This window comes from Elephantulus edwardii, unplaced genomic scaffold (assembly GCF_000299155.1).
Source record: "Elephantulus edwardii isolate Elephantulus edwardi_28Jun2011 unplaced genomic scaffold, EleEdw1.0 scaffold00015, whole genome shotgun sequence".
NCBI lineage: Eukaryota > Metazoa > Chordata > Mammalia > Macroscelidea > Macroscelididae > Elephantulus > Elephantulus edwardii.
The window spans coordinates 4,608,807-4,623,930 of NW_006399765.1; the positions used below are offsets into that span (position 1 = coordinate 4,608,807).

Below are 15,124 nucleotides of genomic sequence, written 5' to 3' on the forward strand. Positions count from 1 at the left end.
TGAACTAGTGGCAAGGAGCTGCACTGCAATCCCAGAGGTACACGGTTCTAATCCACTAGAAGCTCTGCTGAAGGAAGGACAATCTCCTCCTGTACCAGTCAGATCCGATTTGACGGTTGTTTTTGTTGTTATGTGCCGTCATTTGCGACTCATAGCAACCCTATGTACAACAGCCCTAAACCCTGCTCTATCCTGTGCCAATCGCATTGCCTCTGACACACCCATCCCGGTTACCCAGTCACTGAATCAATCCACCTCATAGAGGGTCTTCCCCTCCTGCGCTGTCCCTCTACCCTACCAAGCATGATGTCCCTCTCCAAAGACCTGTCTCTCCTTACACACATTAAAAATAATAAAAATTAGGGGAGCTCTGGTGGCCTAGTGGCAAGGAGCTGCAACTACAATCCCAGAGGCACACGGTTCGAATCCACCAGATGCTCTGCCGGGTAAAGGAGGGACAATCTCCTCCTGTACCAGTCAGATATGATTTGACGGTACAATCACACAAGAAAAAAAAATAAAAATTTAAAAACCCCAAAAACAAAAACTCAACTTGTTGCTGTGCTGTTGGAACTGACTCGTAGCTGACCCTTCAATGAGTTTTCAGGGGCTAGTAATCAAACAGAAGGAGACTGTCCACCTTTCTCATAAAGGAGCAGTTAGCGGATTTGAACTGCCTGCCTGAGGATTGGTAGCCTAACTCCTCACCCGCCGTTGCTGTTAGGTGCCATCAAGTCGACTTTGACTCATAGCAGCCCGATGAGCGGCGAGCGGTTCTGAACCATGCCCTGTCCTATGCCACCCTCGCCATCTCTGACACACTCAAAACCATGGTTATGGTTTACCATGTCCAGGTCTCCAGTGTTTGGAATTTCTTGCGAAATGTATAGTGTTTTTTATGCATGTTGTGTGCTGTTTAAATTTTTATGGCTGTATAATACATGTAAAGGAGAACTCACCAATCATAAGTGGGCAGCTCATGAACTTTTGAAAAGTTAGCAAAACCAGGTAATTGCTTCAGACGAAGTAGTTGATCAGCAGCAGCACCCGGGACCTCTGGTGCTTAGTGTAAGGAATTGCACTGCTGATATAAAGGTGGCTGCTGTGGTCATTGTTGTTATGTGCCATCAATTCATCTGCAACTCATAGCAACCCTATGAACATTAGCTCTGAAAACTGCCCTATCCTGAGCCAATCTCATCGTCTCTGACAGAATTTAATCTCATTTCTCCAGTCATCGAGTCAATCCATCTCATCCTGGGTCTTTCTCTCCTGTGCTTGTCCCTTCACTCTTCCAAGCATGATGTCTCTCTCCAAAGACTGGTCCCTGCTGGCCACAAGGCCAAAGTATGTGAGATGGAGCCTCAAAGTCTTTGCCTCCAGGAAGTAGCCCAGTTTCATGCTCTCCAGGAAAGACCTGTGGGTTCTCCTGTCAGTCCACGGTATGTTAAACTCTATTCTCCAGCACCACAACTCAAAGGCATCAATCCTTCCTCTATCATCCTTAGTTATTGTCCAGCCTTCTGGTGCAAAGCAAGTAATTGTGAAGACCATGGCCTGGATCAGGCGCACGTTAGTCTCCAGACACACATTGTTGCTTCTCAATACTCTGGAAAGGTCCCTGACAGCAGATTTACCTACTGCAATTCATCTTTTGACTTCCTGACTGCTAGCGCCAAGAGCGTCAAACATGGAACCAAACAAGTTGAAGCTATCAACAATCTCAATCTCTTCTCTGTCCATCATGAAGCTGCCAGTTGACCCAGTGGTGAGAATCTTTGTCTTCCTGATGTTGAGCTTCAATCCATATTGAAGACTGCAGTCCTTCACCTGCTGCAGCAAATGTCTCATGTCCTCCTCAGTTTCAGCAAGCAAGGTTGTGTCATCTGTATAAAGCAGGTTGTTTATGAGTCTTCCTCTAATCTCAATGCCACATTCATGCTCATAAAGTCTAGCCTCTCAGATGATCTGTACTGCATATAAATTGAAATTTTATCCCTGATTCATACCTTTCCTGATCCTGAACTATGCAGTGTTTCCCTACTCTGTTCTGACTACTGCTTCCTGGTCTAAGTATAGCTTTCACTTGAGCACAATTAAGTGTTCTGGGATCCACATTCTTCTCAAGGTTACCCATGATTTGTCATGATCCACACAGTCAAATGCCTTTGCATAGTTAATGAAACACAGATAGGCATTCCTCTGGTATTCTCTGCTCTCAGCCAAGATCCATCTATCATTGGCTATGATGTCCCTAGTACCATGGTCTATTATAAACCCAGCCTGCACATCTGTTCTAGTAATTTTTGGATAATATTCAGCAGGATTTTTCTTTCACATGACATTAGTGACATCATTCGATAATTTCCACACTCTGTTGGTTCACCTTTTTTTGGAATGCAAATAAATACAGATATCTTCCAGTCAATTGGCAAGATTTCTTGGCATAATCTGGTGAGTGCGTCCAGGGAAGCATGTTTGTTGAAATATGTCAAGTGGTATTCCATCAATTCCTGGGGCCTTATTTTTTGTCAATTCTTTCAGAGCAGCTTGAACTTCCTCCTTCATCACATGTTGTTTCAAGAAATGCTTCTGTGTCAGCCAATTCTTTTTGGTATAGTGCCTCTGTGTACTCCTTCCATCTTCTTCTGATGATTCCTGAGTCATTCAACATTCTGTCTTCAGCATCCTAAGTACTGCAACTCGAGGATTAAATTTGTTCTTCAGTTCCTTCAGCTACAAAGGGATGTGGCTCTCTCTAATCCTCAAGCTGCTCTGCAGGAGAAGGATGGGCAATCTCCTCCCATGTGATTTCCTGCCTCTGAAAACCCACCTTCCGGTCAGCTATGGGTTGGTTACGACACAATGATACACAACGACAACAACAAGTAGACCCCAGAGCCCTGCCAGAAGCTACTCAAGAGTGAGCACCCTCTTGCACCCCCACACCATCAATTAGTTTTGCCTATTTTTGACTATTCAAGCAGATAGTTGGTGTTATGTGCTATTGAGTCAAAACCGGCTCATAACTCCTGTGGGTTTTCAGAGCCTATAAATGGAAATATTAACTACCTCTGAAAACCTGCTGGAGGGTCAGCTATAGGCTGGTTCTGAATCGATGGTACACAACAATAACAACAACAAAGTGAAAGGTGTGAAGAGATTGCCCATTTCTTCCTGCAGAGCAGCTGGTGGATTCGAACTGACTGCCTTTGGTTTAGCATCTCAACTCCCTTCTTGTAGATGACCAGAGCTCCTTAGACAGATACAGTCATATACAATTGTGCTGTTTTGTGTCTGACTTCCATTACTCAGCATTTTGTGAATGAGATTCATCTTTATTTTTCTGTTTGTTCTTACAGATCGTTTGTTCTCAATTCTGATTCCCTGACCCAACCAACTGGATGTGATTGAGGCAGAAGAAGAGCAAAGGCCAGAAGTGTGGCACACAGATCCCACTTTGTGCAAGAGTTTGGACCTTGTTCTGCTTTTGATATTACAGAGGAACCAAGTGATCTCAAAAGGGGGGAAACCTACTACAGTGTGATTATATTGCTGTTATTACATACCATCAAGGCAGAACCGACTCATAGCTGACCCATCAGAGCATTTTCAAGGGCAAGTCCATTTTTCTACCACAGAACAGCTGGTGGATTCAAGCCTTGAGATTGACAGTGCATCTCTTTGCCACCAAGGCACCAGAGTCCCCTGAGTCTGACTACACCACAGTTAACCTGTTGCATCACTGGTGTACCTATGAGTGTTTCCAGCTTGGGGCTATGACAAATAGTGCAGGTATGAAATTCATGATGTGCCTTCGGGTGCACTTAAGTATGCATGCAAGATGAACTGAGCATGTGCTTTTAATCCAAGCAAACATTACTGGGCTGCAAATCGCCTTCATTTCCTACTAGATTTTGTTCCTCTCAGTGTTTCTCAGATCTCTAGCCAAGCAACTCTGTGCACCTTTAGTTCTTTGCTCCTGGCAGCTCCAGAGTTGCTTCCACCACACTGTGCTCAGCCATTCCCTTGGCTGTGGACATGTGAGTTGCCTTTCTCTCCCGCCAACACACAGAATCCCTCACGGAACATTCTCATGTGGCACTGCCTGTGATGGTCCGTGCACACATTTCTCTTTGCTAAATGCCACTGAACTCCTCTGCAGATTGCTGGAACCATTTGCCCTCCTACAGCGGATGCAGAGGGGCTTCGCATCCTTGCCAACTTAGGGCGTTATCCACCTTGCTAAAGGCTTGAAGTGTGGTGACTGCAAATGCCACGGTTATTGAATCATTCTCCTACGGACAGACATTTAGGTTGCTTTCCATTTGAGATGACTCTAAAGAGTGCTGCCATGCTGCTCGGAGAACAGATTTGCTTGTATTTGTCAGTGAGTTAAACTGCTTTTTACCTGTCTCACCTTCCTCCGCTCTCCTTGAGCCCTGGGCCCTGTCTCACCTTCCTCCTTGAGCCCTGGGCCCTGTCTCACCTTCCTCTGCTCTATTTGAGCCCTTGGTTTTGGTCTCACTCAGCTTCTACTATGTTTATGCCTGTGCTCAGGCTCTGCCTTCTGCCTGAAATGCCCTTTGCTTCCCTTCTGTACTTGTGGAATACTTGTCCTTCCCTAAAAACTTGTCCTTCCTACATGACGACCCATTTGCTCCCCACTCCCAAGAAGGTGACTTTCTCAGGTTTCCCAGGGACACTTTTGTTCCTTTTTTCTTCTTGCATCATTTTCTTCTTTTGGACTATGTTATATTTTGTTGTGTTTGGTTGTGGGGTTTCCCACCCTCCCCATGATCTGGCTTTGTCACCAGAGTGGGAGGCTATTAGAGCCAAAGGCTCTGTGGGCTTCCCTTTTGATGCCCAGGCTTCTCAAAAGATTCAGGAGAAGTATGTTGAATGACTAAGTGAAGTCCTAATCTAATCATGCCTTGGAAGGCATTAAGAAGCCAATGTCTCCCTGTACCAGTCAGATCTGATTTGACGGTACACACACACACAAAAATAATTTAAAAAATAAAAAAGAAGCCAATGTCTCTCTCACTTTCCCTCTCTCTCCTCTGCCTCCACTTATCAGCTAGGACCTCTTAGGAGCAGTATCTGCACTGTACTGCACCAACTCTGCCACTGATTCCCTTCTAGTCTCTGCAGATCCTCTGTAAGATGGGATTGACAATAACACATCATTCAAGGCAACCCATCCTGCGAGAGAAGGATGGATAATCTCCTCCTGTGGGATTTCCTGCCTCTGAAAACCCATGGAGGGTCAGCTACAGGTCAGCTCCAACTCAACAGCGGACAACAACATGTACCCATACGATGGCTGGGATCCTGGACGACGTACATGCTCAATACACTTAGCTATTAACTGAAAGGTGAGTGGTTCAAATTCACCCAGAGGTTCCTTGGAAGAAAGTCTTATTGAACTCCTTTTTAAAAAATATGAGACCATGAAACCTTACGGAGCACAGTTCTGCTCTGACATCCTGAGGCTGACATGAGCCAGAAGTGACTCAGGGATGGCTAGCTTACTGGTTTGTATTGTGGCCAGGCCACAAGGACACAGGGATGAGCAGAACAGGGCCTGTCTTGGGCCTTATGGGTGCTCACCAGCAAGTTGACTATAACTCACAGTGACTCTGTGAACAATGGATCTGAGCCATGCCCTATCCTGTGCCATCTTTACCCTCTTCAATTCACTTGACCCCGTTGTTGCAGTCACTGTGTCAATGCACCTTTTGAGGGCCTTCCTCTCTTACACTGACCCTCTACCCTTCCAAGCATGATGTCCTTCTCCAAAGGCTAGCCACTCCCAACAACGTATCCAAAGTATGTGAGACGGAGTTTACCTTCCTTGTCTCCAAACAGTCTCTTCATTTCCCTTTCTCCAAGACAGACATGAATGTTCTCTTGCCAAGGAATATTTAGTACATTTCTCCAACATCACAACTCAATGGCATTGATTCTTCTTCTGTCATCCTTAGTCATTGTCCAACTTTCAGATGGACAATTCCCAAGTGAGACGAAGCTCAAATGAAAGATTGAATAGAGAGAATTCTAACCTAAATCTGAGTGCTTGTGCACTGCTTGAGAAAGTGACAGTTAAGAGGAGTAGAAATAAACTAAGCAAATGTGTAGGCTACAGGTAGGGATGGAGCAGAGAAAGTTTTCAGGCACAGGAAACATCAAGTACAAAGGTGCTACTACAGCAGAAAGGAATCTAGAGCAGGAGTGAGGCTGAAACCTAAGGAATCGGGGAGGAAGTGGCAGGAGATGAGACTGAGTGAGTGAGCAAGATCTGGGTCATAATGGAGAGAGCCTGGTGGCCAGAGCAAAATCGGAAAGTAGATTCATGCTCTCAGTAAATATGATTGGGCACCTATGATTAGCCAGAGTATTCAACAGCAGCGTGTAAAACAGGTAACATCCTTGTTTCCACAGAGCTTAGCTGGGAATGGACAATGAGATGAAGCAGAGAAGGAAAAAATATAATTGTTATATGCTGTCAAGTCGGAACCGATCCATTGCTGACCCTCTGGCAGGTTTTCAGAGCAGTTTAACTGCTTGGAAGGGGATTGCTCATCCTTCTCCCGCGAAGCAGTTGGTGGGTTAGAACTTCATGCCTTTGGTATTGCAGTGCAGTGCTATACCACTAGGCCACCAGAGCTCCCTCTTTACAGAGAGCTTACTGTATGCAAGCAACTACTGAACACTTTCCCGGCACTAATTAATTTGATCTTCATCATCAGTCTATGATGTAAGATATCCAGAGCAATGTGTAGTGATTTATTCATCTGTAAGGAATCTTAAAAGCTATAGCAGTCCACTTGGAAAGGTCTTTTGCAAGCATTTTCACCCAGTGCTGGTGTAGGAGGAATGAGTCGGTATATTCAGCATGTGAGGCATTGATCAAAATTATAAATATACATGTTATTTAATCAGCAAGTCTATTGCTATGAATTTATTCCACAGATAGCTAATATGGTGTGTCTACAAAGTTATTTACTGAAGCATTGTCACAGGCAGCAGACAACCTTAACTGCCCATCATTTAGGGAACTGATGAGATAAATTATGATACATCCATGCAATGAATGCTGTAATGTCATGGAAAAGAATGAGGTGCTCTGTATGTGCCAATATAAAGCAGTCTTCAAAAACATTGTTATGTGGGGTGAAAAAAAAAAGAGGCAAGACAGAACTGTGTGCAATTAAGCTATAATTTGTTTAAAGAGGATATAAATGTAGGTAGTGTATTGCTTCCCAGGGCTACTATAATAAATCAGGTGTTATATAAGAAGATAAATGTACTGCCTTACAGTTATAGTGACTGAGTTCAAGATCAGGGTGTTGGTCTTATTGATTTCCTCTGAGTTGGTGTAAGAATCTGTTCTATGCTTCTCTTCCCACTTCTGGTAACTCTAGGCATTCTTCAGTTTGTAACTGTCACATCTCATGACAGTCTTCCTCTGTCTCATTATCTCCACGTGTCTTCTCTTGTTTGGAAACAGTAATAGAAGGTTGTTGTTGTTAGGTGTCATTGAGTCAAGTACGACCCATAGCAAGCCTATGAACAGCAGATCTGAACTCTCTCCTATTCTGTGCCATCTTCACAGTGTCTAACATACTTGAGTCCATTGCTGAAGTCACTGTGTCAATCCATCTGGTTGAGGGTCTTCCTCTCTTTTGCTGATTCTCTACCTTTCTAAGCATGATGTATCTCTCCAGGAAATAGCCTCTCCTAGCAACATGCCCAAAATATGTGAGGTGAAGCCTCATCATCCTTGACTCCACAAAGCACTCTGTCTAGCTGCACCTTCTCTAAGGTGTATCTGTTTGTTCTCCTAGCCGTCCATGAGTGCTCAGTCATCTTTTCCAACACAATAGCTCAAAAGCATCAATTCTTCTTCTGTCATCCTTATTTGATTGTCCAGCTCTCACTTGCATAGCAGGTGATTGAAAAGATTATGGCTTGAATCAAGAGCACCTTAGTCCTCAAATTGACATCCTTGCTCCTCAATAATTTGGAGGGGTCCCTGACTGTACTCTTTCCCAGTGTAATACATCTTCTGATTTCCTGACTGCTGGTACCAAGCCTGTTGATTGAGGATTCAAGTTAAGATTAATTAATTGATGGTCTCAATCTTTTCTCCTTGAAAACCACAGAAATTTGGACCTTATTGCAGGAGAATGAGATATTTGTGCTTTCTTACAAAGCAACATATCAAGATGGCAAAAATTTTTGTTTTCTTGACTTTGAGATTAGGACCCATCTTATCCCAGTAGGATTTTTATGTCACTTTAACTGATAACATTTTGAAAGGCCCTATTTCGGGGGTGGGGGGAAGACCCTATTTCCAAATAGGATTCACAGGTAGGAGAGATACTTTTGTATTATGTGACTATATCCTTTACACCATGTGGAAAATATATAATTTATTGAATACAACAAATAATAAACACAATTGTACTTGTTTAAGGGATTTTCAGTTTCTCTAGAGAAGATAGAGACATCAGAACAGAGGAGACATCTCAGAATTGTTGAGTTGAAAGGTACTTGAATGACTCCTTTGTTTTGCAAATGAGGAGACTGAGACCTAGAGAGGTAAGATGACTTATCAAGGTTACCTGAGCAAATAATGGCACAGGGAAGCCTTGTTGTCACCTGAATGGTAGGCTTGTGCCCTTTTACACAGCTGTCTGGGGATCACTGGACATTGCTATGTGTCAGGCTCCCTAAGTGCTGAGGACTGGAACAATACGAACATGACTTAACAAGGCTTACATTCCAGACAAGAACCCCCAAAATGTCCACGTGGTGAGAATGCTATGAGTACAAATAAAGCAGGAAATGAGTTTTACTTTGAATCCTCTGACTGTCAGCCTAGCCTGGTGGAATTCTGGGAGGATCAGCGTTACCTGATTTAGAGAGGGCAAAGGTGAATCCAGATCTTCCAACCTCTGAAGCCCAGGAGCTAGTTCTATACAGAGGTCTTTGAGTTACGGTGCTGGAGAAGAGTCTTGAACATATCATGGACCACCAGGAGAACAAATAAGTCTGTCTTGGAGAGGGTGAAACCAAGTTTCTTCTTGGAAGCAAGGACTTTGAAGTTTTGTCTCACTTACTTTGGGCATGAGACTAGGAGGGACTGAACCTTGGAGGACATCATGTTTGGAAGGGTGAAGGGACAGTGCAAGAGAGGAAGACCTCAGATGAGATAGCTTGATACAGTAACTTGGGAAATGGGATTAGGTGTGTCAAAGTCAGTGAGACTGGCTCAGGATAGGTCAGATCTATTGCACGTAGGGTTGCTATGTGTCATGGGTGATTTGATGGCACATAACAAGAAGGGGATCAAGACTATCAAGAAGAAAAGTTCAAGGACTCCTTCTCAAGTGGAAACATTTGAGAAGAAAAAGGTGGAACTGGGACCATGAGAGACAATTGCAGAGACAGAAAAAGCTCTGTAGGGAAAAGAAGGTGAGCACGTTTGAGGACCAGCAAGGAGACCAGTGTGGCTGGAGCAGGTTGAGTAAAGGATGAAGGGCAGGAGATGGGGTCGGAGAGATGGAGTCAGAGCCAGGGACTTTGGCTCAGTGTTAGAAATTGCCAATTTTTAAGCAGGCATAGAATTGCTTAGATTTCCCCTTTTAAAAGACCTCTCTGGCCGAAGACAAGGGAAATTGAGGAGGGAAAAGGTGGGCTACAAGGTACAGGGAAGTCCAATGAGGAGGGTGGTGCAATCATCCAGGCAGGAGGTGAGGGGGCCTTGACCTGAGCAATGAGATAGTAAGCAGAGCTGATGTCTTCATCCATACAATGGGTGTTGAGCAAGATGGCCCTGGACAGCCTCCTAGTTCTCAGATCATTGGATGATTGGGTGAATTACTTCAGCACATGCTAAGTTCAGCCTGACCCTATCTTATTCCTTTCCCCACAATCTCTAGCTTCCATCTCTTAAATTCTGGATTTGAACGGAGCCCAGCAATCTGAGGTTCAGAGCAGGGTCCCCTGCCTGCACTCTCTCCTCCAGGCCCACTCCTGTCCCTACCTCCCAGGAACAGATGGGTGGGCACTAGGAGGCAGCTGGGCCTCGATGACTGCAGGGCCCCTGGGGAGGGAATTATCTGAGAGGTCACCACCCTCTCTGCCTTCTAGATCATGAGTTAAAAGCTCCAAATGTCACAGACCCAAGGTGCAGCGGGTGGAGGGTGCCAAAAGCCTGGGCAAGGCAGGGCGCTTTTCCCTCTTTGCAGCTGTCCAGATGGGAGTTGGGACATGGAGTGCTGAGAACTCCAAGTCTTGGGAGGAGGACACTGCCTACGCAGAGGCTGAAAACTGGTGGCCCTCGGGCTGTGTCTGACCCACTGACCTATTTATTGCCTTGGAAAACCTTGGAAAAATATTGAAGCCAGTGATTGAAAACCATGAGACTTTTACATGGAAAATACCTATTTCTGGCCTCTGAAAATATGAGAAAATTTGACGGCACTGATTCTTGATTCCTACATGACCACATAAAGCCAGAGCTGAGGAGTGGCACCAGATCACAATTTCCTTTCATTATTATGTTAACACATGCCTAGAATTCAAAAAGAGTTCCAAGTAGGTACGATGATTAAGTCCCTCCTCATTCTAGCCTTCCTTCTGCTTACTCCTTCCAATAAGCCTCGTTTCCTGTTCTTTTTGCAAACTCCTGGTGTCTTTATATATTATGTTGTGGTTTTGTATATATGTCGTGGTTTTGTGCTGCCAAGTCTACTCAAAGCTGACCCTCCAGTGGGTTTTCTGAGGCAGTAAATCACATGGCAGAGGTGGGGGGTGTCTGGGAGATTGCCCATCTTTCTACCACAGAGCAGCTACTTGGTGGATTGGAACCATGCACCTTTGGGTTGACAGTGAGATTCGTTAGATTATTAATATCACCACTCCCCTCACTTTTCCCTGGGGAGTCCTTAATATATTATTAGGACTTAGAAAGAAAGCCTTATTATCTCCAATACTGTTGTTACATGTCAGCCTGTTGCCGGGAGGTTCTATGATTGATTTCGAAAGCCCCCAACTTACAGAAATCTGGGTCCTTCCTAATATTTTGTTGTTATGAACAATGCTTGATCAGTTATCTTGGACACAGTTTCTATAGGTACAAACACTCTGAAGGAAATAAAGAGAGGTTATTAGGAACTGGTCCAAACAGAGGGACTGGCCCAGGGATAGTATTCCACTCCCTCCTGTGATCCTGAGAGGTCTCATTCCTTCTCATCTTCTGGTGGAGGAAACAAAGGTCAATGAGGAAAGGAATTCCAAAGAAATGGAGGAAATATGATCATGACTAAACCTAAAGGTGACTCCAGCAGAACCCAGACACCAAGCTCCTGTCAGGTACTAGCTACAAAACTTCTTTCAGGGCCTCAGTGTTCCTTCCTGTAAAATGGACAGAAATGTTTGCATGAGATCCTCCAAAGTTTGAATTGTTCTGACCAGGTGTAGGCCACCTTCTCCCTCCACAGATTCAGCCTCTTCTCAGTCATGGAACAAGCCTCGTCTCTCTCATCACATAGCCTTTGTCCAAACTGCCCTTCTTTATTGAACATCACCCCTGCCCCCTTTGTCTCCTGTCTGAAGCCCCAAATCTGCAGTAGCAAAGTCCCTCGAAAGGTGGAAAACCACACTTCAGACTCCCCACCAAATCCTTCCTTTCTCTCCCCTCCCCAAGTTAGGTGCCTGAACTCTAGCATGGAGGGCTGAGTGTGAATGCTTCATTTCTAACTTATGATCTTGGGCAAATGACAGCACCTCCCCAAGTCTCAGTTAATTCACCCAAACAATGACTCGTTGAGGATAACATGTGGTCATGTCGGTAAAATACTTAGCACGCAGCAGCTGCTGGTACACGGAAGGTCTGCATAATTCTATAAGTCACTGCCCTTGTCTCAATCAGTTACCTTGTTTGTAGTAGGGGGAGAAAAATGGAATCTATTTTGTAAGGTTGATCATTTATTCATTAAATGATTTTTTTTTAAATATCTGCCTTCTAGGCAACATGCAGGACACTGGTGGTAGAGGAAATAGGTAAACTGTCTCAATCTTCTTGGTCTAGCCAGCCAGACAAAATGAAATTGCTCTTATAAGAATGTTAATTAAGAAGGGAAAGACAAAAAGGCTGTGACAGCTCCCAGTGGAAACAACAGAGGACTTCTCTGAGGGATGGGGAACAGGGCACAACTAGGTGGACGATCTAAGAGAGCTTTATCCTTGCTAATCATTAACATTAACTAGAAACATTAGCCATGGGGGCTAGTGAGTAAGGAGGTGTTTTGCCAACTCAAAGGCAGGTAGTTCAAACCCACCAGCCGCTCTGCGGGAGAAAGATAAGTCATCTCCTGTGTGATTTACAGCCTGTGAAAACCCGCTGGAGGGTCAGCTATGAATTGGTTCTGACTTAATGTCTACGAGTTTAGGTTTGAGGTTTGTTTTTGTTTTTTTTAATTTTTAAAAAGCTCTAGCAGTAGACTGCGTAACTACCAAAACTATCTGGTAGTTGAGCTTCTAACCAAAAGGCTTCATGTCTTCAAAAGTTCAAATCCACTAGTGACTGAGGGAGAAAGATAGGCAGTCTCCTCTGGAAACCCAGTGGAGGGTCTCTATGAGTTAGAATCAGCTTGACAGCAGTCAGTAAGTTAGAGGTCCTCACCAGAGCCCTAAAAGGAAGGTGTTTCTCTCTAAAATGGAGAGAAATACAGTGCCATATTTAACTTTACACAGCCAGAAATGGAAAGACAATTTCAAATCCAAGTTCCCTGGCTCCAGTGTTTCAAACAAACACCTAGAGGAATGGAGGATCAAAGGAACATGCTGGCCCAGGGCTGAAAAAGCCATAGCTTTTCCTCGGCCTAGGGTGCTGTGCACACTCCATGTGTCTCTCTTGGGTTATTGAAGACAAAGAAAAGGCAGAGATGTTGTAACATGAAGAACATGTTAGGATCCAGATCCCACCTCTAATCTCATCCCACAAAGACTCCCATGAGTCTACGCGGGCCGCTGGATATGGGGACTGCCAGCCTTGAATCTAGCCTGGAAAACTCTGAAACCTTCAGCTCTTCTTTTCTGTTTTCAGGCTTTGGCAACAGCTGGCGCCCCAATCTCCTGAGCATTGTTGGGGCCAAAACAGTCCCTGGACATGAAAGGGATGCCGGGCTGCAGATGGTGCTAGTTCCTGACCCAGGGCAGCTGTCAGCCTTCATCTTCCTTCCCTGCTACTCTAAGGCAGGGTGGTCTGCCCACCTCCATTCTTCCTCTTGACTTCTCTCCCCCTCTGCTTGGGAGGCTGTTGTTAGTGTCTAATATGACTTAAGCTCTAATACAGCTTAAAGTGAACAACAAACCTGAATCCTGTCCTATCTTGCACCATCCTCACCATCCCTGATACACTTGAGCTCACTGCTGCAGTTACCATGTCAATCCATCTCACTGAGGTTTTCCTTTCTTTTTCTGACCCTGAACCTTTCCAAGCCTGATGTCCCTTTTCAAGGAATAGCTTCTTGCAACATACCCAAAGTATGAGCGACAAAGCTTTGTCATCCTTGCCTTCAAGAAACATTCTATCTGCACCTTTTCTAAGACATCTATTCTTTTGCCAGTCCATGGGACAATCAGTACTCTCCTCCAACATCACTACTCAAAGGCATCCATTCTTCTTCTGCTGTCATCCTTAGTCATTGTCCAGCTCTCTGAAGCATAGCACGTGACTGAAATGTCATGGGCTGCTTGGGAGGTAGCAAAGCCTATTCTGGAGCCAGATGATGAACTTGAAGTTGGTTCCAGCATCGACTGTGTGTGAACTATTTTGTGAGCTTCAAAGTGATTCTGTTTCTCCATCTGTAAAATGGGAGAGGGAAATGTAAACTCTCCAATTGTAAGGATAAAATGAGTTCAGTGTAAAGTGCTTAGAACAGTGCATGGAACAGAGAAATGTAAGTGAGAGTCTGTAAAATAAATATTCTGCCCTGGGAGGCAAGGTAATATGTCCAGTCTGAGGAAAAGAAAGGGCTTTCATCAGTTGGAGTCAACCAGGTTGTGTGAGACCTCCCAGTGCCTCTCCTAAATAGCCATTATCATCCTCCTCTGCTCTCCCTGTTTCTGCCTTCCAGTGATCACTTCATTGCTTGCAGTCTTCTTTCCAAGTCTTGACTCAACCATATCACCCCCTCTGCTCCCACTCTCCAGTGGCTCCATTCCCAGGCCTCCAGGAAGAGAGGCCTTTCTGATCTCATCTCTTAGAACCCAGTGTAGCCCAACTCTCTGAACTCTGATCCACTCTTCTTTGAAATCATGCCCTCCAGTCTCAGATTCCCCTGCCTGGCTATTTCCTCAACCTGGCGTTTCCTCCTACCCCTTTCCCAGCAGGGCTGTGGTCAGAAGCTGGCAGCTCCTGAAGGAGGGAGAGAGGAGAAATAAGGGCAGAGGCAGCACCTCTGAGCGCTGCAGTTTCTGCAGCTTTAACAGGAAGACAATAAGGAAAGGAACCTCTCAAGATCAAAGGAGAGGGATGCAATAATAGGCGAGCACCCGGGGAAATTAGGAAGCAGAGAGTCCACTGGACCACCTCTTTCTAAGTCCCCGGTCCCACACCTCCCTTAGACCTAGGCCACCAGAGGTAAACGGGGGGGGGGGGGGCTGGAGATGGAAGGGGAAAGGAAGGGGAGGGGGCGGTGAAGAAAGGGAGGAGTGGAGTCGAGGTGTGTGGCGGGGAGAGAGGCACAGAGCGCGTCGCCGGGTCCCCACGCCTCGGAGGAGGGAGGGGGAGGGTGACCTAGGCTGCCCTCCCCTCCCCCACCCTCCCCTCCCAGGGGGCGCAGCGCCCATCCGGTCACCACCCAGCGGGTGGGGGAGGGGCGGGGGCGGCGCCGCGGGGGATGAATAATTGACGCGGAGGGGGGAGGAGGAAGAGGAGGAGAAGGAGGAAGAGGAGCAGGAGGCGGGAGCCGCCCGCACACGGTCCTCCCCGCCCCGCCGCCCGGAAGTCGCTCCCCGCCTCCTGCTCCGCCAACATGGCCGCGAAGTCGGATGGAGCGGCGGCCGCGGCCGGCCCGGGGCCGGAGGGGGCAGCCGGCGGGGCCCG

At 45.8% G+C, this 15,124-nt stretch overlaps 1 protein-coding gene across 1 annotated transcript in view; it reads left to right on the forward strand.

Annotated features, from left to right (window-relative positions):
• Positions 1 to 15,053: 15,053 nt before the first annotated feature.
• XKR7 (XK, Kell blood group complex subunit-related family, member 7) overlaps positions 15,054 to 15,124 on the forward strand; it is a 27,349-nt gene continuing 27,278 nt past the window's right edge. The window contains exon 1 of the mRNA XM_006881686.1: positions 15,054 to 15,119. Within this exon, the coding sequence (XP_006881748.1) occupies positions 15,054 to 15,119 (66 nt within the window). The remainder of the gene's footprint in view (positions 15,120 to 15,124) is intronic.